This window comes from Neodiprion lecontei, chromosome 7 (genome assembly GCF_021901455.1).
Source record: "Neodiprion lecontei isolate iyNeoLeco1 chromosome 7, iyNeoLeco1.1, whole genome shotgun sequence".
Taxonomy (NCBI): Eukaryota; Metazoa; Arthropoda; class Insecta; order Hymenoptera; family Diprionidae; genus Neodiprion; species Neodiprion lecontei.
The window spans coordinates 18332747-18355448 of NC_060266.1; the positions used below are offsets into that span (position 1 = coordinate 18332747).

The 22702-nt window shown below is 35.9% G+C and overlaps 5 protein-coding genes and 1 long non-coding RNA gene across 6 annotated transcripts; 3 read left to right on the forward strand and 3 right to left on the reverse strand.

Annotated features, from left to right (window-relative positions):
• The first annotated feature begins 635 nt into the window (after nucleotides 1-635).
• Nucleotides 636-2670, forward strand: LOC124295494 (odorant receptor 83a-like). Its single transcript, XM_046745739.1, has 6 exons — nucleotides 636-1007; nucleotides 1069-1619; nucleotides 1696-1795; nucleotides 2053-2160; nucleotides 2288-2443; nucleotides 2532-2670. Exons 1-6 carry the CDS (start codon nucleotides 786-788, stop codon nucleotides 2598-2600), a joined length of 1206 nt encoding a protein of 401 aa, XP_046601695.1. The 5' UTR covers nucleotides 636-785; the 3' UTR covers nucleotides 2601-2670.
• Nucleotides 2625-5395, reverse strand: LOC107218480. Its single transcript, XM_015656371.2, has 3 exons — nucleotides 5151-5395; nucleotides 3586-3819; nucleotides 2625-2886 (listed from the first exon to the last, which is right to left on the reverse strand). Exons 1-3 carry the CDS (start codon nucleotides 5391-5393, stop codon nucleotides 2755-2757), a joined length of 609 nt encoding a protein of 202 aa, XP_015511857.2. The 5' UTR covers nucleotides 5394-5395; the 3' UTR covers nucleotides 2625-2754.
• A 1023-nt stretch (nucleotides 5396-6418) lies between these two features.
• LOC107218488 (cofilin/actin-depolymerizing factor homolog) lies at nucleotides 6419-13008 on the reverse strand. Its single transcript, XM_015656382.2, has 3 exons — nucleotides 12852-13008; nucleotides 7809-8051; nucleotides 6419-7207 (listed from the first exon to the last, which is right to left on the reverse strand). Exons 1-3 carry the CDS (start codon nucleotides 12852-12854, stop codon nucleotides 7007-7009), a joined length of 447 nt encoding a protein of 148 aa, XP_015511868.1. The 5' UTR covers nucleotides 12855-13008; the 3' UTR covers nucleotides 6419-7006.
• Nucleotides 10678-14459, forward strand: LOC124295496. The gene is made up of 2 exons (XR_006905449.1): nucleotides 10678-10828; nucleotides 12402-14459. It is a non-coding gene; the product is annotated as an uncharacterized LOC124295496 (long non-coding RNA).
• On the reverse strand, nucleotides 14385-20433 carry LOC107218486 (RNA polymerase-associated protein Rtf1). Its single transcript, XM_015656379.2, has 7 exons — nucleotides 19872-20433; nucleotides 19194-19464; nucleotides 18314-18718; nucleotides 17994-18234; nucleotides 16739-17465; nucleotides 16224-16497; nucleotides 14385-16132 (listed from the first exon to the last, which is right to left on the reverse strand). The coding sequence occupies exons 1-7, from the start codon at nucleotides 19950-19952 to the stop codon at nucleotides 16026-16028; spliced, it is 2106 nt and encodes a 701-aa protein (XP_015511865.1). The 5' UTR covers nucleotides 19953-20433; the 3' UTR covers nucleotides 14385-16025.
• A 238-nt stretch (nucleotides 20434-20671) lies between these two features.
• Nucleotides 20672-22701, forward strand: LOC124295493 (putative nuclease HARBI1). The gene is made up of 4 exons (XM_046745737.1): nucleotides 20672-21434; nucleotides 21547-21843; nucleotides 21965-22173; nucleotides 22272-22701. Exons 1-4 carry the CDS (start codon nucleotides 21168-21170, stop codon nucleotides 22564-22566), a joined length of 1068 nt encoding a protein of 355 aa, XP_046601693.1. The 5' UTR covers nucleotides 20672-21167; the 3' UTR covers nucleotides 22567-22701.
• Nucleotide 22702: the final 1 nt, after the last annotated feature.

The following is a 22702-nucleotide window of genomic DNA, read 5'->3' on the forward strand; positions in this document are numbered from 1 at the left end:
ACTCATAATCGGACAGCTTATACAGGGTGAGACAGGCATCGGTTAGTGACCATTATTATGTGTCTGCTGTCATTTTAAGATGTTTATTAGAAACATCCGCATTCACACAGAGGATAAGGAAAACTGTGAAAAACCTTCCCCAAGTGTGGCCATGCCGAGTTCAAATCTCAGCTTGTCAATTCAGCACCTGTTCGACATGATTCATCTGACCCATCATTTGAACTCAAGACCTCCCATTCTGTAGTTTCGCATACTATGTGCAATGCTCCGACGTTTGATTTTACTCTATTGAGAAAATCAATTTTTCCTCAATTGAATAAAACAATTTTTACTGTAAAAGTATTAGATTGGTAAAGGAGATAATTGTTTCCATCTCTGCCTAGTGGGAATCCCAACTTCATATCACCGAGCTGTTACGGAAATAATAGTTCTTTCACTTGTAAGATAGTCATGAATACGCAGGTGACATGAAATAACAGGTATAAAAGCTTTAGAATTCAACTACATCCTCTATAATTCAGGATGACCGAAGGCCAGTAATAATAGGTCTTTCCTCCTGACTTGCAACAACAGCAATTTTCTCAGTCAACCCTCACACTGTATGATTTCGTCTTGCATTTTTCATCCAGCCATCACCTGGCATGTCCAGAAGACGCAATCTGAGAAACAGTTCAAGCTGTCTCAAATATATTGGAAGTTTTGAGAAAACTCATGGTCAGTTCTCCGTTTTCCATTTCGAACTCTTTCCATTCTCCTCAGTCAATTCGTTAATTTCATTAAGAATTATGATCAAGCTTGAAACTTCTCTGTGGTACATAAGTATTTTTTTAAGAGGATTGTCGTTTTGGCCGCTATCCTCGGAAGCTTCAGTTGTCACAAAAACGATAAGCCTCGCTCACTTTATGCTAATCTTTTTTGCTGCTACTTTAATGTTTTTCCAAATTTTGGTGTATGTTTATCAGAATTCAATAAGTTCGCAGTTTATCGCCGAGCATGTCAGTACACAGGTAACGTATCGAATCACTCATTGTAAGATATACCACATTTACAAGTTCATCTTTTCTGCAGCTCGCATTTCTACAATTAACGATCAAGGTGGTAATGTACAGAATTCATAAAGAGAAATTATGCAAACTCTTGATGGATGTAAATCATATGATAAAGAACGGTTCTCCATGCCTGAGAAAACATCTTGAGGGATACGCGAGTACTTGTAACCTCGTTTATTTTACATACACAACCACAATATTCCTACTGGCTACAGATTATTGTCTGGTACCATTCTTTAAGGCTGACAAAGATCTGCCAATAACAGCATGGTATCCTTTCGATTACAAACAGTCAACCCTTCATTATAGTATTGCTTATTTGCATCAACTGTGCGTCATTGTCATGTCTTGGCTTTGCTCCGGAGTTGATGTGACCTTTGGTCTCCTTGTATTTTGTTGCTGTGCACGATACAAAGTCATGCAAGATATACTAAAAAGTTTGAAGCAGCCAGATATGGAGTCGATGAAATATGAAGAAAATCATGGAAAAAATGAATCTAATGATGAACTTATTGTGGCGTACAGCAAAAAAATTAAAAAATTAGTGGACCTGCATTGTCAAGTTTTCAAGTGAGTGGAACTTTGTGTAATTCGTATTACCTTTTCATGATTATTTCAAAACATTATACAAGTATTTTCTTCATAGTTCAATACGTGATATAAATGATATACATACATGGATATTACTTGTACTATTTCTTACGTCTGTGATAATGATATGTTGTGCTGGATTACAAATTACAAACGTAAGTTTTTTCAAGGAGCCTTGGAGTACATATATTATTAAATTATATTATATTGCGTTGTATTGCTTGTAATATCATGTCAACCATACGGCTCTAGAGTTTATAACACAAGAAGTCGCCTTATCTGCTTTTTGACATAGATTTCAAGTCAAAATTGTCAACAGTTTCGTTACAGAATATGAATAAGTATATCAGTCCAATATGGACATGAACACTTGCCCATGATTGACATACTCTTTGTTTGTTCTCTCACAAAGGTAGCTGAACAATCACTCAATTCCAAATTTGTATTCTCTTGTCTGGTATGCTGTGTTTTATTGGAATTACTCTTTTACTTTGTGCCAGGTGACATCCTCGTCACAGAGGTGAGCATCATCAAATCGTTAGATACATTACACTCAAATATGCTTAATTTTGCATACTAAATCAGATATTACTTCTTCTGTACTTCTTATACTTGTGATCATAAGTAAACATTCGATATATCCTTAGGCAAATGCTTTAGGGTTGGCAGCCTATTGTAGTTCTTGGGAGTCAATGCCACCCAACCATCGAAATTCTATCCTGTCAATTATGTTGCGCTGCACAGCGCCACCAAAACTACAGGGTGCACGAGTCAAGACCCTTATTCTACAAAATTATGGTTCTGTGAGTTTGAAATAGGTCAACATAGTACAATGAAAATTGCGTAAGTTGACCCCAATTGTCTACGTATACAATAAATTTGTGTTTCTAGCTTTTGGCCACTACAGCTTCTTACTTCACATCTTTACAAGCTATTGCTGGAGTTGATGGATCGAAATAGTAGTAAATTTACGAGTCATAGCTCTTGTGAGTCTTAAATTGTTGTTTTATTTTGGTTTTCAGACAGCAAATTATTAGACATTTGTATTATGAAAAATAGATGGCATTATATATCAACACATATGAATAAGTGTTCATTGTTGAGTTAAGATTATTTAATTACTTGTAGTTTTCATATCTAAGTAAGCACCAGCGATTAAATCATCTTGTTGAACACCCAGTTTGGCCATCAATTCGTTGGCTATTTTTTGTCCATCTTCCAGCGACTGGTCCTCATTAAGAACCACCTACCAATGTGCAATTGGTGTAGTTATTGCAAAGCACAGTTTATACAGAATGCGTATGAGTTATATTCCCACATTACGAACATACAGTAATCGACAGATATGCACAAGTACAATTTTGTATCTATAGTACAGTAAAAGGTGTCCTGATATTCAGAAAGGGCTTATTCAGAGGTTTTAATGAATTGAAATGTAAGGGGAAATATCATTATAAACCATGACTTGAGGCTGGCTGTTCCAGCTCTCAGCTGGAATTCACCCTTAATTCAAGATCTTCATTCAACATTTTGATTAGGTAATAGTTGAGCAATTCATGTCAAGGCCAGGTCCATGCAATTCATCAGTTAGTAATAGACATCAGTTAACAGTTTTTTAAATTAATTGATTAATCGATAATTTCATTTAATCATTTTTCTAATCGATTGATTAATCTATATTTCCAATTGTTCGATTAATCAACTGCTAAATTAATCAAAGTACCAGCTTTTTCAATCAATCATATAGCCCATCGCAAGAGTGAATATCACTTGAAAATTGGAACGGGTAGTTTCAAGACTTTGAATGGCATTTTTGTTTGAATCATATTAAAAAGCTGCAACATTCCTTGGACAATACATCAAAATAATTTGAAATGTTTATAAAAAGAGTAAAGCAGAACTCCAAATTGTTAAATATCTTGATGATACGATTTATCTGTCATACCTCAAGTTCCATAAAATCACCCAAGCCATTCACATTGTCGATATGGACTCTGGTTTGACCGACAAGGTACAACATCCTTAGCTTTTGGATTATACCGATAACTCCGTTAGAGTTTTTTAGTACTTCTGCTATGCCTTGGACATCTTCTTTGCACACTGCAGTTTTAGAAAAGTTACTGAGCTTTGGGCCTTCGGTATCTGGTCTGTCATAGTAAATGAGATCCCCAGAACCGTCCTAACAACAGTTAATACAGATATCATTCTAAGAGGTTTATTCATTATTAATAAAAAAAAAAATGACTATTCAATGTGAATGTTTGTAGATGCGACTATAATTATGTTTACTTTAATTAATTCTTGATATTACTCATGATGTTACTCAAAGATATTTCAAAAATAAATTTAATTGAAGTGGCTTTATCATTCACTGATAAATTGGTGGTCGAAATAAGTTTAAATCATATTTGTGAAACTGGGCATACAGAACCTGAATTAGCTGAAAAGAATTGATCTACTTTAAATTTCAGACATTGTGGATACTATATGCGTAGCATTAAAAGAATTGATACACGTGTTAGAACAAATTTAAAAAAAATTCAAATTAACAGCTATGTATGTTTTTTCATATCATGTACTGGAAGGGTCATGTTCGATTAGTTTCGAAAATTGGCCGAAAAAAGCCCAGATTTCATGGGTAGCAGAAAAGCAGAAACAGTTTGGTAACTTACCAGATGTTACTAACATCTGTCTAGTGATTTGACCATGGAATGGAAGGAGAACAAAACCTCATATTTCGCTGACAGAAAGTGGTTCCATTTTTCGGGAAAAGGTAGAGTTGTTAACAGTGTGGAATCGCTATCTTTCGGCTAGCGGGAACATTCAAATGGATTTAATAATAGAACTCAGAAAATTTGTGGAAGAAGGCGTTGATACGAATTATTTGAGAATGACTAGCGATGCAGTCGACACAAGAGATTGGGAGTCACTGCCATATAATTTGTATAGAATCGAACTCGCATTTCGTTTCGGACGAAAAACAAGTTGGTCCGAAGCCCACGGCATTAACGAATGAATATCTATACATACAATACGTATGTTATATTTATGGAGTTAGAGGCATATCTCTACGGTTAAAGGTAAGGAGAAGTATCTCATATGGCTTTTCAACTAAAGTGTCCGCTAAAAAGCAGCAAGTAGTGATTCAACAAGTCACCACAATGGTGCTCACAAGCAATAAGGGTCACAATTTGATTGGCGCTTAGCATTCAGGTTTAATGTCCTTGGCGCTTTGTGCAACTTTTGCTGCAGCACCGCCATCTTAATTTGCCTGTACTTTACGGATACTTTCTATGCATAGAGATAGTCCTCTTTATCTCTATTCTCCATAGTTATATTGGAGTGTGCTTGTAAGGAATCGATTAGTCAGTTCGGAACCGCTTCTCCACGAAATTACTGATTATCCTTTGCATGCATTCTCCAAAATTTAACGTCGATATAATTTATTATCACCATTGCTTTCACTCAAACATTCGAGGTTAAGAATTTTGTTAATAGTAAATTGCTTACCTCAAATTTTCGTAGTTTCAGGCGTCCGATTGGCACTTTGAAAAATGTATCATGTTGTTTGATTACAAATCCCTGAGAATTACTCAAAATTTTCGCTTTTGATATGATGTCCTCTCTGTCTCGAATTTTTGCTTTGATTTCTACGTTTCGCATCGTGCGATTCTGACTCGTTAAGGAAGCACTGACTGGAAACCGTCCAAGTCGCCGAAACACGCTTTTCGTTCCCACGAAAAATGAATACATCATTTATTTGTACTCCTTCCACCGGCCAATCAGCGTGTTCTGATGTCCTACATATCCTGTTCCTGTCCCGACACGCGGGCGATTTAAATGAAATCCTATTTATGTTCCATTCCATCGACCCAAAACAGCGGCTGTCAATTTCCACATGTATCTTTTTCGAAAATCTAATCTCTCGCTAGTTAAATTTCGCCAGTTTGTCTCAGTTTAGGTTCAACATAAATTGTTCCATATTTTAGTATGTCCATTCCTTCAAAAAATTTTCTCAATATATTCACAAATTTATAAAAATTCTGAGCGCATTGCATGAAATCTATCATGTTGATGAGTAATTACAGTTTCTTGACAATCAAAATAATTGAATAAGATGTTTGAGCCAAAGATGTTTTTTGTACGAATCCTGAGAATACAACGCAAAATTGAGAATGCTGAATAATTAACACGTCAGGAATAAGAGAAATAATTATTTTTCTCCAATTTGAAGACATCCATTCTTTATATATCTGCTTGAATTAGTACAAAAAATTACTGTCAGCTTAAATATTGCTAAAAAAAAATTGAAGTGGACAGTCTTCAACAATTTTGGTCTCCGCCTTATGAAAAATCATAACATGCATTTTCAAAAATTTTTCATGGATTGGTTGTTCTTATTTTTGATGGGCTAAAAGCAAGTAGCGAAATGCTATGGAGAAACATAAGACTTAGCGATTCCAGTTGCATTTCCCTGCACATGCTAATTTACTAAAGAGGTAAGCAGAATAAAGTTAGAAGATTCAAGAAGTGTAATGAATATTGAATTTTTCAATTTCTTTAACACTACGCGGTTTCTTGGTAGTATACCAGTAACAAACCCACTTAGTTTATGTTCTTGGATAATTAGTCCGAAACCAGGAAATTGTTTGTGGTGAGAGCGAGTAAAGATAACAGTTGGTCATTCATCAATAACGATAAAATTTCCAGTTCTAATCTGCACACGATATGGAAAAGTTATTGTATGTGTAGGCGTGATTAAAGTATAACACAATGAATCATTATGAAATGAGTTTAATTTAAACATTATACAGCCTGTGACAAAAACGAAATATTCTTGTCAATTATGATTACTGCAGTTCAATTGATTTGTTGTTCCGATTTTTTTTCCTTCTCAACTGATGCATACATTTTCTTCCCCTCTTCTTTTATTTTTTCTTTGACTGCTTTTCATAACTCAATAATAATAATTATTACATTATCTTTAATTGTAATAGCAGAATATTAATTAATATTAATATTATTATTATTATTATTATGTATATCAGACAGATTCACACAACGTTCACAATATGAAAACAAAAATGTTTCCCCTCGTTTGCTACGCCCTTCTTTGTAATCAATCAAAGCCTGTACCCATCAATCAATCCTTCACTCCCCCCTCCCCTCCCCTCATTTGCTGAATAATAAATGTATGTAGCATGATATCCAATAATAATTGGCTGAAGAGTGAAAAATATGTAAAAAGTGAACCCCTGAAACGTTTGATGGTAGAGTACAGAGCGATATATGGGGTAAGGGATTTTTTTTGTTTCTTCTTTATTTAATAATAATTATTATTTTTTGGGTTATTGGAATTAGTCTTTTTAATTCCGGTCATTGGCTCGAAGTTTCTCTTCGACAGCCTCCTCGGATGCTTCTGCTAGGTCCGTTGCTTGAACAGACTTGTGCACACCGACCAAAGATTTTTTCAGGGCATCAAATGAGCTAGAGTACAACATCTTCTTCTTAACTCTAGCAGTATCAGGGCACCACGACATCAGGAAAAGTTTTTGTTTCTTGGAAGCCTAGAGAAGAGAAAGAAATCAAATGTATTCAGTGATCAAACTGTATTTTCGATTTAAAATAAATATATCTAATGCTGATATTTGTCATTTTAGGACAGAGTATAAATATCATAATGTAACTGTACAGCTAATATTATCATAATGCGCTGACAATTTTAGTTTTTACTCAGATTCTGCTCGTAATATTGTTAGATGCACGTATTGTATAATTGGTACGTTAAGCAAATTGTGCGCACCATATGCAACCGGGTGAAATGATGTCTCAATCAGCAAAATATAAACCATTTGCAATTGCTTATAATCATCGGGTTTTGGCTTTGGTTTTTATGGCAATATATTAATCAAGAATTCTGAAAAAAAAACTTAGAAAAAAGTGGACGATAAATTTTTCAATCCCAGATATGCCGAGATTGAAAAGTTTCACTGAGAATAAAAAGCTAAGAGTTCAAATATGCTAGTATTGGCTGCACTTATCTTATTGACTCAACGATCATAGCAAAGCAAACAACAAATAACACAAAGAAAAATTATTGTTACAACAATGTCTTAGACAAATTATGTTCAATAGTCATTTTCGACTCAACGTTGAAAGAGGCTTTACCTCTGAGGTTCCCTGACATTGATGGGTATATTCAAAATCAAATAGACCATAGCGGCATTCTTCAGGACCGCCCTTTTGCAGGTCTTCAAGGAAAGCATCGTAGGTTGCTTCTCGGGGTGCAATCACTTCTACGTCGATCTGCTTCTCATCTTTGATATGGAAGATCACATACCGATGTTTTTTGTCCTTCTTTATTTCCTCGTATGTCGTCTTGCAGGCGTCTGCTACAGTCACACCAGATGCCTGCAATCATCGTTAACATTATTTTATTATTCATTCATCTATTCCTTTTTGATTAAATGCATGAGATAAAATATTCCCTGTAGCACAGTGAAACATCGTTTTCTATATTCCCCACAATAAAGAAAGTAAAGCAGTGGTAAGTTCTTGGTTAATGATTAGATTTTTGCGGTTATTCCGGAAAAAATAGATATAAACTTTTCGAAGAACAACCTTTCGAAGCTTTGGTGATTTTTTTTTTTGTAATTACTTCAGTTCGTTTTTTAGAGTTTTAGTTCACTGAAAAAAAACCATTACTGTCATCTATTTGATTTATGTCATTACTGATGACGTTAAACTTCACAATGTTAATATAATTATTTAATTAATTATTTAATGTAATTAAATTTTTTTTAAGAAAAAAAACTTCAATTCTCAATATTAAGATTGTTAGAAATAGCGAAACATATTCATACTTTGCAAACTCATCAACTCCACCAGTCATTTGAAAGTTTTAAAATACGGACTTTTGTTTCAATTTGTCATGCAACATTTAACAATGCTAACTTCATCTTCGTTTTTATCGTGATTTCTATCGCATATTTACGTAATATAACATTGACATATAGGACAAACGCTTTCCTGAATTCCAAGTTCAATTTCCGCTTTTTTAACCGATTATACCTATGTTTAATACCGACGATCATCAACCACACCCAAACAGAGAAAATACTGAAATACGTTATTCTTGAATTTCGGTAATCAAGCATTCATTTGAATTTATATTGTGAAATAAAGAAATAAAAAAAACTACAATTTTATTCATTTGCGCGAAGCGAAATAGCACGAGAAAATAAGATTGCATACATTCGATTAAGAAAGAATCTCCAGATTCTTTCGCACATTGCTGTATTTATTTGTGTTGTGAAAATAACAATAAAAAAGAAAAGAATAAATCGCGCATCAGTAATCGGTATAGAACGAAATTTGACAACTTTCAGCAATGTAACACGTTTCCGAACGCCGAATGACGCAGCGCCAAGCATCGCGCGTTGTGACAATTCCTGTTAAATTACTGTCAGGCCCTGAGCTAGAATCTACGACCGTGTTCGTAAATTGACTGACAGTACTGAAAATTCGCTAGGACGGAGTCAGAGCTATTCACAAACTTTGAAGCGCAAAAGAGATAAAAGATTGCTGACAGTACTGTCAGTCAATTTTCGAACACGGCCTACGTACAATGTACACACGAGCAGTTGTATACATGGATACAAAGCCGCCGTTAAAGGATCAGCGATCTTTATTAAGGGGATACCAAATACGGTCAAGTTTCGAAGGTCATCGACACACGCGCACGCGAATAAAATTTTACAATCAGGTTCGTCGTCTAGTTTATGCCGCGTACTTAGGGCGTGTTCGGAAATTGACTGAAAGTACTGTCAGTACTGAAAATGGTATAGTCCAAGTGACGTATACTGTAGATTTTCAGTACTGACAGTACTTTCAGTCAATTTTCGAACACGCCCTTAGAGTGCGTTCCGAAACTCCCTAGGACTGAAACGGAGCTAGTCACAAACTCGGCAGGGTAAAATAGATAAGAAAAAAAGAAAAAAACTGTTGACAGTAGCTCTGTTCGTTTTAGTTACACTTTCTACACTTTTTACACTTTCCCTAGGAAAGGGCATCCTAAAGGGCACCTTCCATTGGCTAGATTCAGGAAAAGTGTAACTAAAACAGAGCTAGTACTAGGAGCTAATATCGGCACGCACCCTTAGCCTAAATACTGCGGTCTACATATACGGCTAACACACAAATGATCAAAGTTTATAGCCACAGGTACATTGGCAAAAAATGTAACACTGCAATTTGTAATTACGCGGAATGTTCGTAAAATCGTAAAAACAAAACAGGTCCAGGAATGGAAATTGCAGAGTTTATATACGTATGGTTATTTTTCGTACAGCGAGTGATCGAGTCACTGTGGTTACCGCCTGCTTCTGCTGTTTCTCGAGAGGGTTAAGAAAATAACTTTGGAAATAGATCGTCCGTTTCTCTTTTAGCGTCAAATTCGCGCGTGGGAAGGTTTTATTTTTGTTTGTCTACCTACTTCTAGTCCAGCCGTACGATCAGACGTCGTTCGTCCGTCGTCTCTCGCACGTTCCACTGAGATAAAATTAAATCTTCATCCAAAACTACAAGCTTAAATCAAAGGATTTGCGCTATCGTTTTTCGAAGCTTTGGTATATTTATCCTTTTTGTTACATATATGTTACGATGTATTAGAAATGTCTGGTTTGCATATAAAACGAAATATTGTTATTTGTTGTTTTTATTAACCACACAGAGATGGTCAGGTTATTAAAATTACGTCGTATTATTCGGGTAAATTTGTTGGTTTCTGAGGCGAGAACAAATTCAACGGTTACCGCATATCCGAGACATAGTAAATCGACAGTTGGTCCAGAGACGCCAACTCGACCGGCATTATAAATAATATTCGGTTTTAAGCGAGCCAAGTGGAAAAGCGCCCACTGCTCTCTAGAAATATTTATAAATTTTGAGATCGCGGTAATTGAGTAACATCGTACGAATAGTTTGCGTTGCTGCATATACGTTATACTAGTAGCGGCAGCAAAATGATCGCGACGAACTTATTCAGTCATAGATTAAAATATAAACATTTCCCATATTTGTTCTCCAGTAATTATGTACAAGAAAAGTTTATATTATTTTCCATTGTTCTTTTCATCATCATTAATCGCAAATCGCAAATAAGAATTTCGGTGTAAGCGTAGGCGTGGGTGAGTATAAACAACGTAGATAATACTATGCTGCTTATAAGGTATCAGCAAAGATAGCTGATAACAGAGAATAAAAAATTGCAATGATCGATTAATTATATATTCGAAGATATGATCACCACGGTGGATTTTGAAAAGGCAACAAATATCTTACGATTAAGTGACTATCGCGGTGCAAACAGACAACCGCAAAACACTCCCATTGTTCCGAGTGACTCATTTAATTCTTACTAGGTTGAAGTTAGTAATGTTATCGTTGTCGTGATGAAACATTGGGAAAAAATATTTTAAAAAACTATCTTCTTATTTTAAAAATGATTTTCAAGGAGCTAAGATTGCAAAGTTTGAGTATATTTTGTTTTATTACGGTTTACTGAATTTCAAACAGTTTCAAAACAAAATAACGGTTTTTCTCCAGCATGAATCGATACGATAACGTTGTTACTAACTTCAACATGATCAATTCTTGCTTGTACTCGAAAGTGGATATAAGAAGCAGCATAAATTACGCATGCACGTGATTTTTCAGCGTTGGTTTGCCGGAGGGTTCTTCTCAATTTTCGTGGCTCACGACTTATGTTTGTATGTCTGTACGTAACGTAGAATGCAGCTAGATGCGATCGATATTTCAGTCCGGTAGGGTAAAAGGGGAGGGTGAAAAGTAAGGGCGAGAGGCGTAGGAGGGGCGGCGGCACCCTTAGGGCATTAAAAGCTTCTGCAAGGTCAGACGAAAGGTGATTCATACTAGCCGCCGCGGGGCCGTTGGGTTGCGTTAAGTTGAAACGTGAAAAAGCCACGTTGCAAAATGTCATTGAACTTTTCGTTCGTCTCTACTGACCACTTACACAGAGACCTTAAGGCGCAAAATAATTATCACCCGACTATCGCAAACCGGCTAACTTGATGCTTATTTCAATTTAAAAACACTACGACTTCCGATACGATCGATCGCAGCGTTACAGGGAAGCGGGAACGAAATATTTTTTTTATTCTGATAATAGTCGTCGAATAGTACGCCGGCTTTGGTATGGGCGTCTCGTTCTTATCAGTAAAAATAATTACATATACGCGTAATTATCAAAGTATTCCCGCATCTGTCAAATAAGTATGTGCGTTTTTGTACGACTACATATTTGGATAATTCGTTGTTCCGTTTGTTTATTGTCCATATTCTGATTACTAGGAGTACACAAATTAAATGGCTGGAATAATGTGTCAAATGAACGGAGTGCTAAATAAATGCCGTTAAGTATGCTCGCATACATATTATATTACGCTCTGATTAATCATCCGACGTGGAAATAACCACTCGATAATCTTGCGAACGTGCGGTTGGAGAGTTTTCAATTTGAATTAATAGGGTGGTATGTTGAGATTACCTATTGATTTCGTACTACCCGTATGATAACGTGTACAGGAAATTTTAAAGATACGAAATAGGAAACCAGAAAATGTTGCGATATTTTTTAATCAGCAATTTGGTCGTCGCTCCGAGTTGAGGAATGGATGAGAGTTGATTCATATCCTAACTCTAGCGTGACGAATTTTCCTGGAAAGTCTGATCATGTTACAGTGAGTGAGCGAGCGGGCTGCCAAATGACATGTTCTCGTACATACAAAAGTGAAGTGATTCATCATATCAGCGTATCCTGGAAGAGGAGGAAGGAGAGACAAGGATAGAGAAGAAAAATCCCAACCTCGACACTGCGAGAAGTGATAATTCATCTCACGAGGACCTGCGACAATTTTTTACCGAAATGTTCATCGCGACTAATAACATATTTCAGGTGCGATAAATTGGGAATGCGGGGAACAAGCGTTTAGCCCAGGATTCACGTTCGATATCCGTTACCCGGGATGCACGCAACGAGAATTGCGGCTCCGGTGTTAAAGGAACGGTATAAATGGCGACCGGCGTGATTCCTTCGGGTAAACGTGAGAAAATTAACGATCCAAGTACGCAATTACCGGGTTAACGAACCGCATCTATGTGGAATAAATTTATGCATAGATTAGTATTTACCATTTTGAAATCTCACGGAATCCAAGAAGCCAAATAAATAAGCACTTTTCACCACTTTCACGGGTTCTCGATTGAGTGGAACTGGATAGCTCTGTCCGGTTGGGGGTCGCGCTCAAACGGGAAGGGAGTTTCCTTTTCTTGTGTATCAATGCGCGTGACGACTCCTGATTGGCTGTTGAGACGATTCCAATTCGGCTGATAGCTGTCGTTATTTTTTTCGCTCATTTTCAACCGGTCGAATGATTTACGTCCAGGGGATTTATGCTTGTGGATTATATCGATAACGCGTTATTTTCGTGTCTCATTTGGCGGAACGGTTGAAATTATTTACGTATATTGTGCCTCATGTACACGCCGGTAGGACTACTTTTCGCGGCGCAGTGGCGTAGCACGGTTACGTCAGTAGTTTATAGAATCACTATTTTTTAGTCGCAGTATCCATCCGCGAACTCACTCGTGTTTTGATTACGATCAAACTTTAACTTAGGGATGATGCCGCTGTATCTTGGTCGCCAAAAGCGGCCCTGAAACCAGGTGGAATAAATTTTTGCCAATAGTTGTTAAATAGTCATCGATATGATGTGTCATTTTGTTTGGCCAATCAGAGCCATCGAAATGGGGAAATTACCTTATATGGGCAGCGGTGTGCAGCTGACCCTCGTGCCGCGTGCGCACGACCCTTCTCATCGAACTGTCAATTTTCAAAGCTTTGTTTGTTTCAAAAATCACTAATTCACTGTCAGCTCTATTCGATTAGTCAAGAATTATAATTGATTCATTGAAAATTGTATTTGATTCAATTCTCTGATTTACTTACGCCAGAATTTCATTAACGAACATTCATACAAAAAAAATGTGCAATTGCCCAGACAAGATGCGATGATGCAAACGATACTTGCCATAAACTAATTTCGGCTGCTTTTCACTATTTGAAAGTTACTTTTTGGCACGATTGAAATCTTGATTTTACAAACTTTCAAATATCAATGCGTTTGTGTTTGATCTTACATCTAAGTATTGGAATTAAGGATGATGTTTGGCAGCTGATATAAAAACCTTTTTATCAAGCAACCTTTCCTTAAATTTGTCGTGTAAATAAATGAATTATATTGTAGCTATCAGGGCTTGCAAAAAATTTTACATTTGTATTGAATGTTAGAATACTATTTAAAATAATTATATTCGCAGCTCGCCTGTAGCTTGGTCATCGTGGGTGTTACAAATTTGTATTGAAAGAGTGTTATTGAGATTGGGAGTAACAATTTTTAATGATAGTATTTTTTTTTTCTTCACATACACTGATTGCCGAATGAGATAAGAATTTTGTAATTGATTTTCTTTCGTGCTACATAATTTATTTCTAAGAAATGTTTGATTATTAGATGTGTGTTTGCAATTCCAAATTGCAGAATAATTTGATCACAATGTGCGAATTTACTTTTTTCATTTTAAATGGCTATGGAAGACGTATGACACATAAGAAACGAAACTCAAATTGATTAAACTTAAAACAATCAACAAACTTCTTGGAGGTTGCTTTTGGAAATAGCACTTTATTTAAAAAACAATGGCGGTACACATTGTTCATCTGCTGTGGTCTTCAAATCATCCCAAAAAAATGTCACATAACTATTTGTAGCAGACGATGTGCCCGCTGTCGCCTTGAAGACGATAAGTGCAATAATGCGCTCTTGGTACTATGTGGTTACTTGGGTACTTGGTAATGTGTTATGAATATGTGTCATACACACGTCAATCACCAAAATATAATATCTGCCAACAATTAGGTATGTGTACTATATAATTTTTACGTCGCATTAACCAAGGTAACTGTTTAATCATATTCCACAACCACCTAAGATGTCGTTTTTTCACGAACTTAAATTTAGCGTAGCACTTATTCGCCAATGAAATATCATACTTACATATTATTACAGGCTAACACTTACATATGCATAGATCCATACGTGGAATTAAATTACATACAGTAACAGTCTCCTATTGTACTATTAGCAGACTACGCAGTCAGTCAAGTAACCAATAGTTTCACTATTATAATCTCATTATCAGGGGAAAGCCACGGTTTACAATGTAATACAAATTTTTGCTGTGAAAATTTAGTTAGATAATATTATTAATATAAAACGTTTCTTTCTGATTATTAAAGGACAATAATAATAATAATTGGAAAATGTTTCAAGTTACTCGTACTTTGTTAATTAATGCAACAAGCCTAAACTAAGAAACCACAGAACAGCTTCAAGGATCCACGCTCAAGAATCATTAAAAGACTGAGTCCTTTGAAACCATCTAATTAAGAATACGGATTATAATTTGTTGTACTGTGACGACGCGAAGAATCAAAAGGAAATAATAGTAATAATAAAAATAAACTATATCAAAAGATCCTGTTTTGTGTACTTTAAATTTAATTCTATCATCATACTCTTTAATAATACTAATATCATCATTTGCACAACCCAATCAACACATGCACACATAGAAGTTTTTGCATAGAAATATTTTTTGTTTTCGTTTCTTTGATTTCAAATATTTTTAGAATAATATTGTAAGTATAATTTACGTTATTAAAGATAAAACAATTGTCTAAATATTCATTACTCAGTATGTCCAACTATTTCCTCGTCTATCTAGTAATTTTTGTATTTTACCAAATTTCTTAATTTAAATATGTTTAACTTCGATTTACACGGAAAATCTCAATTACGGTATATCTGATGTAGTGGTGTTAAATTTTCATGTTATTATCGTTGTTACTATTCTTTGTTTTGTCTTCTTTGATTCATCACCATCGTAATAGAGATGTGATGCATACTTTTTATTTTACACTACACATTTATGAAACCGTAACGTATGCCAATTACAGTATAGTTTCACAGTTACCTAGTCGACTTTTTAAATCTCCACCTAGAACTTTGTCTGCTACGAAGCAGTGAAGAACAAGATTCTTCGTTAATAAAGAAAACAAAAAAGAACGATACAGGCAAGTATCATCAATTTGAACAGCAACCTTGATAACTCAAATTTTTTTCATCTCAAACACGTACGATCCCAACGTCTACAATCGCCATGGATGATTTTACAATTACAAGTTCACAACGTTAATTTATTGGTTAAATATTTTTCCAATATTTTTACTAGGCGTATAGAATGTTAGATTAGACCACGTTTCTTCTTATAATCCTCCAAGTTCAAAGATCGCCGGGGTCCCGTATCTTTAACGTTGCTTACTGGTTTCGGTAGAACACTGACTGGATTGCCTAGAAAATTTTTTTTCGAAAAGTATATAGTTGCCTATAAAAATATCTCGCATTTTCTCATACGAATATTTGATAGGGACACATTACTTACTAGGTAAAGGTACTTCTAGATCTATCGTAATGTCAAAATCGTGAGCATTGAACAAATCCTCGCTTCCAGATTTCTTTTTTGCCTCAGCATTTTCCTTATCGTTATTTGTTGTCGGCGCATCATCCGTTTGCTGAGGGCTCCCCTTATTCCCAGAGTTATTACTAGGTACTGTGGCTACCTCCTCTTCATCTGGTTTGAATACCATTCTTGGCTTTGTACTCCGTCTGGTAAATGGATCGTCAATTTTTTTACCTTTGTTAGCCTTAATTTCTTCCTGTTGAAATGAGGAATTTTGAGTCAATGCAAAATCAAGAGAAACGAATAATTCCATGCAGTGGGATATTGAGAAAGAAATTTATTTTTTAAACGGAGATCTTGTTTCATCATGTGAACCACAATGGCATTCATTGAATATTCTTTACGTTATGGAAATTGTAAAAAAAATTTCCGAAAAATCTGAATATTTTCAAGGTATGTAAATGAATGAGAAAGTTACTTAGTGAAAATTAGCTTACCATGATTGCTTTCTCAGCTTCTTCAACGTTTCGCTTTCTATTGCGATCATTGATGTACGAAATACTGGAAATAGTGGCAGTTCGCATTTTGTCTAGTTCCGAAGCCCGTTCTTCCAGTTCTCCAAGCTGCAGATTAAGTCGACTCGCCGTTTCATCATCACCTCTGCAATTTGCTGCGTCTCTTTCTCTCATCAATTGAGCCTTCTTCATAGCATAATTGGACGGGTTTTGCTTGAATCTTTCTTTCTCTCTGACTATTTTCTCTATATCTTCTTCTTTAAATTCATAAACAAGCGCTTCCTTTATATCCTTCAGTTTGTGTTCAATTTCGTCAAACGTTGGCAATGAAATTCCTTGCAGTGCACATGTCTCTTTCCATTTGAAGAATTCAGTCTCTGTGAATTCTTGATTAGAGACGAATTCTAATCGAAAAACTCGCTCCTGTGCTCCGTGTCTCAACTTTAATCCCTTATTGGTTCTTGTACCTCCCAATTGGTATATTTTACCCGTTTCGCAAACTCCACTAATTTCAGCTACACGGTATACGGGTTTACCATTGTTATTACCAATCCCAATACGGACAAAACAGCCTTGTACGACTCGATCGAAGAACGGAAGGTGCACGAATCTTTCCATTTTGTGACGTGATAATCTAACTTTGTTCAGATCCTCCTTAGTGTTCACATAAATTGGCTTCTTTGGTCTGGTCTTGGTGCTAGTTACAGATCTGTATTTGAAATTGATTAATTTACGTTTAGACAGAATAATTTTTTAGCTTTCCATTCCTGACAAATTTCATTGCTGTGTAAAAAATCAGAAAAATAATAAATAGGTGATTCGAACTGATAAAAAAGTTACTCACGAAGATATTCATTTTTAAAATTCAAAGAGAAGTGCTTAATCTTTTATTTATGGTATCTTTCAATATCTTCGTTATTTTGAGAATTGAAGAATAGGAAAATTCGTATACTTCATATATGTGAACAATTTGCCGATAATTCCATATTGCTTTAGATTGAAAAATAAAAAAGTAGTGTATAATATTTTGACAAAACTATAGACAGTAAAAAACAGGCTAAAATTAATAAATTTAAAAATCACTGACTGTTTTAAAATAACACATTTAATTGTTATATTATTTCAAGTTCAGTTGTAAAGGTATCAAATTTTGAAAGTCTAAGAAATTTGAGAAATAGTTAATTTTTTTAGAAACTTAATTGCTCAGTTATACGTTTAAGAAAGGTGGAATACTTACTTTTTGTCCGTCTCTGAGTCTGAATCTCTGCTGTCACTAGACGAGGATCTACGTTGTGATGTGGTTCTTGCAGGTTCATCTTCTTCTTGGCTGTCTGATGATCCACTATCATCTGAATAAATATCTGAAGCTTTGAGCTTAGTCTTGTTAGAACCGCCTTTGTGATCATCTTCTAGTTCCTCTTCCTCAGCATCTTTGGATTGCTGCTGCTGCAACTCTATCCTCTGCTTCTCTTTCTCTTCTACACATAAAGTACATGGATTAGTTTCAATAAACATTGAAATTATTGTCAGTGTGAATGAATTGTGGGAATGGTTTACCTCTTTCTTTTTTCTCTTCACGTCTAGCCTTGAGCAGTGACATAGCATGGAATTTCTTGTCTTGCTTTTCTTCGATCGTCTTCTTACGATCTTTGCTTCTCTCTTTGGGATCAGGAGCTCGATCGAACTTCTTTTCATCGGTACTTTTATCCTTCTTTTTAGACTCTTTCTGCTTTTTCAGCTCCTGTTTCTTGGCTAGGCGCAACTTTTTCTCTATCTCAAACCTGGTCTTCATAATTTCTCGCTGTTCTATGCGCTTGAAAATTTCCTGCTCCCGTTCTTTTTCAGTCATCTGTGCAAGACGGGCCTGATCCTCCGCATCTCCCATCAATTTATCATCATAACCATCGTTGAATTCTTCCTGACTTGATTCCGAATCACTTCCATCGGAATCAGAGACTTCTCCTAAGAGTTATAAATTTTTATGTCAAATAATCTGGAAGGCAAACTAACATTTGATACCGGTAAGTTATGATAATTCTTATATTTTGACCAAAATGTAGTAAAAATTTTAGTTTTCGAACTAGTCTTGATTAAATCCAAAAAATTTGTACTAGTGTAGACCGAATAAAGAATCTCTTATTTTTGCAATAGATGTGCTTAGACATTGTTGTTTTTACAACTTTTTGCTCTTATCTAGAGTAAATTCGCTGCAGTGGATTATTAATTTTTTGTACAGCTCACTACAGACTTTAACATGCATCATATTGTTCTAATACAGTATTTAAATGCAGTTATCCTGATTTTCTTCAAGGAATCTTTTCAATCATTTACACAATTCACAACAAATTCACAACAACGAATGAATATGAGTGAAATATCCTCAATTTCGTTTGCTTGGTAATGAACAAAATTTTATGATATATAAACGAATGCCAACCTTCTTCGGGCTCCGATACTTTAGCGTCATCTTTTTCACTCGTGCTATCATCGCTGCTCGACTTGGTAACTTTTCTCTTACTACGTTTGGCAGGTTGCTTTTTCTTCTTGGTTTTTGAACCGCCCTTCGCACCCCAATCATCATCAGAGTCGGAAGTATCGCTGTCTGCTTGCTTGGCTTGTTTAACATCACTGTGAGTAGCATCTTCGTTGTTCGATTGGGAGTCTTCCTGTGATTTGCCTTTTTTCTTCTTCGCCAGAGAGAGTAAATCCTGTTTGCAGTAATAAGTGAAACAAAGATTGATCAAATCTGAGAGAAGTAATGAAAATCGATGAGCAAAACCGAAAAGAAAAATATCTTGACCTTAATAATCAAATTGGAATAAAAACTAATGTATTATCATACAGAAAAAAAACGCCCGACAGCGAATGCATCATCGTATAAGATTGAAGCTTTGAGGTTAGATGGTAAAACACAAAATACTGCATCAATCGAGCATTTGTATTCTTTAAATATACGATACTGCAGCAGGACAGATGCGTTTTTTATGAAGAGATGGTTTCTTACAATAGCTCATTTCGTACACGTGTGTGTTTATTTTTTTCGTAATTCGGTCACGGGCGATTTTTAAAGGCGGTAAAACGAACCAGGCATATCTTGTAAAGGTTATATTCTTACGTTATCCAGGTCAGATCCGCTTTCCGACGTGCTTCCACTGCTGTCGGAGTCGATAAGGGCATGATTTTTTCGTTTCGGCATACCGGAGGTTCTTAACTTAAATATCAAAACGACAATGAAGTTCGGTATTGCTTTGTTTTCAGCGTAGAAAGATGAAAATACCCGCACGTCACGGCGATGAGCGAGGAACACAAACGGAACCCAACTAATACGAACAATGAACAGGAGTGCAGAATGCCTAGCAGGCCTAGCGCGCCCGAGAGAACAGTTCCGCGGACTTCTCACAAAAGTAAATTACTATGAAACCTACCCTTACTAAGTTATAAAAGACAAGAACATAGGGAATTAAATTTTTGTAACGTACGTCGAATAATCTAAATATACCATGATTAAGCTAATGTTTACTGCGGCGAAGAAATTTATACACTACTAATCACGGAATACAAAATTGTGACAGTGTGTGCATCCATGTATGTATAGGTATACGTATATCGAACTACGCATGGAACGCTGTGTGGCAATGAGTACTGAGTTGTCGAAAACTAGCAATAAGTATAATATGCCAAACAAACGAGGGCGTACATTTCTTGTGCTAATGTCTCATTATTTCCACTTTGTACGGAATTCGCGGGATATAACGGGCGCTTCCCTTTTCCATCAATTTTCTGACACAAATCGACACCAAGGCCGGTATTCATAGTCAGTGCTTAAGACCGGACTCGAATAAGACGGTCTTATACGAGGCCTTAAGATGGCGTTTGGTTCCATAGACGTCAAACAAGACGGTCTTGAGACGCGGCAAATAAGACGGTCTTCATCAAGTCGGTCTTATTCGAAGCGTGCTTACAAGGTTGCATAGTCCAGTCTTATTTGAAATAAGCATGGTCTTGAGCACGCAACGTTTCATAGTCAATTAACGCAGTCTTATTTACGTATCTTGATCAAGTCGAGTTCGGACTGCACTTAAGCAAATGCTTGTTGCCTAAATATTACTCAATTGTTCTGATGCGTACGAAATTGATAATTACGAATTGTTTGGAAAATATTATATTCGAACAATATAAATTAACAGGAATAGATTGTGAAGGAATGTTTGGGAAAGTGCAGCTGGGACGGGATTATTTACTGTAAAAGGGTAGCAACGGAAACTTGCAATTGAAGTAGAGGTTATGAGAGCATTCGCTTTGAAAAATTTGTGAAGTGAAGTGAATAGTGAAATTCTACTGACATGGCGAATATGCAAGATATGTTTAATTTCTACGATCAGATCGAAGAAATGAATAATATGATTGTTCAATGGTCAACGTTGGGCCGAATGACGAAGACGAGGGTGAAGTACAGCGAGCTCCGAAGAGATACATCAGAGATGGTCAAAACCCGTTCGAGTTTTATTCCGAGCAGGAGTTCAAACGGCGATTCCGATTTTCAAAGGATGGTATTATGTACGGAATACTACCTAGAATTGAAGCTGCCTTAGTCAGTGCCAATAATCGTGGTCTACCAATTCCACCTGTCATGCAATTATTAATATGTCTACGATTTTACGCTACCGCTAGCTTTCAAGTAAGGATCATTGTGATTATAATTCCTGACATTCTACTGAAAATATAAAGTGATTTCATTGCTTCCTGTGATCATGGAATAAATGATTGCTAATACATTTTGTACTGTACAGCTCGTCAACGGAGATCTGATGACTATATCGCAGTCTACAGTATCGAGGATAATACACAGAGTATCGGCTCAAATTGCATCATTGATTCACGCAATTATCAAATTTCCTAGTACGGAAGCTGCTATGATCGCAAACAGAGATCTATTCAGACAACTTGGTGCACGCAGGGAGGGTATCGGTTTACCTGGCGTTGATGGCGCTATCGACTGCACTCACATTCGATTATGTCATACGAAATTTGCAGACCTGCAGGAGGTTTATAGGAATCGTAAGGGATATTTTTCCCTCAATGTACAGGTATGTCGCGTTGGTGATAACCGTTTACAAATACCATAAGTTGCAATTAATTTTATCTAGGATACAAATAAACAATACTATTCTATGAAAATCGGTACTTTTAATTTAAATGATACCACAGGCAGTTATCGGACCCAATATGGAATTCTTGGATGTGGTTCCGGAATGGCCTGGAAGTAACCATGACAGTCAAATATTCCAAAATTCACGAATTTACATGCGGTATCATGAGAGACAACTTACTGGAACCCTGGTTGGAGATGCCGGCTATCCGTGCTTGCCATTTCTGCTGACTCCACTGGCAAATCCAATTACAGATGCTCAACAAAGGTAAGATAAAGATTATCGCATTACTTTAGATTTCGATAAGTAGTCATAAAATTGACAAAGTATACATGTGTGAATTAACCAAGTCGGTATCTTGATAGGTATAACAACGTACAAAGCAGAACAAGGCAAATTGTTGAAAGAACATTTGGAGTTTGGAAGCGACGTTTTCCTTGCCTATCCCGAGGTTTGGGAACCAAATTGTTGTGCTCTACCACAATTGTTGTAGCTTGTGCCGTACTACACAATTTATCACTAACATTGGATAATGCTCTTCCGGAAGATAATCGCATCGAGGAAGAAGAAGCGGATGAATTGCCACCTCAAGCACCGCATTGGCAGCCTGGAGAGGGTTTTGCAATACGCGAAGCTCTAATCGAACGGTTATTCATTTAATCAAAATATATGTATATCAAGTTAATTTAATTGTAAAGACTAATTGATTTTAGAATGAATATACTCCAAATATTTAATAAAATTGAATTTAATCTGTACAAACAGTTAACATTAGAATACATATTTTACTCATAAC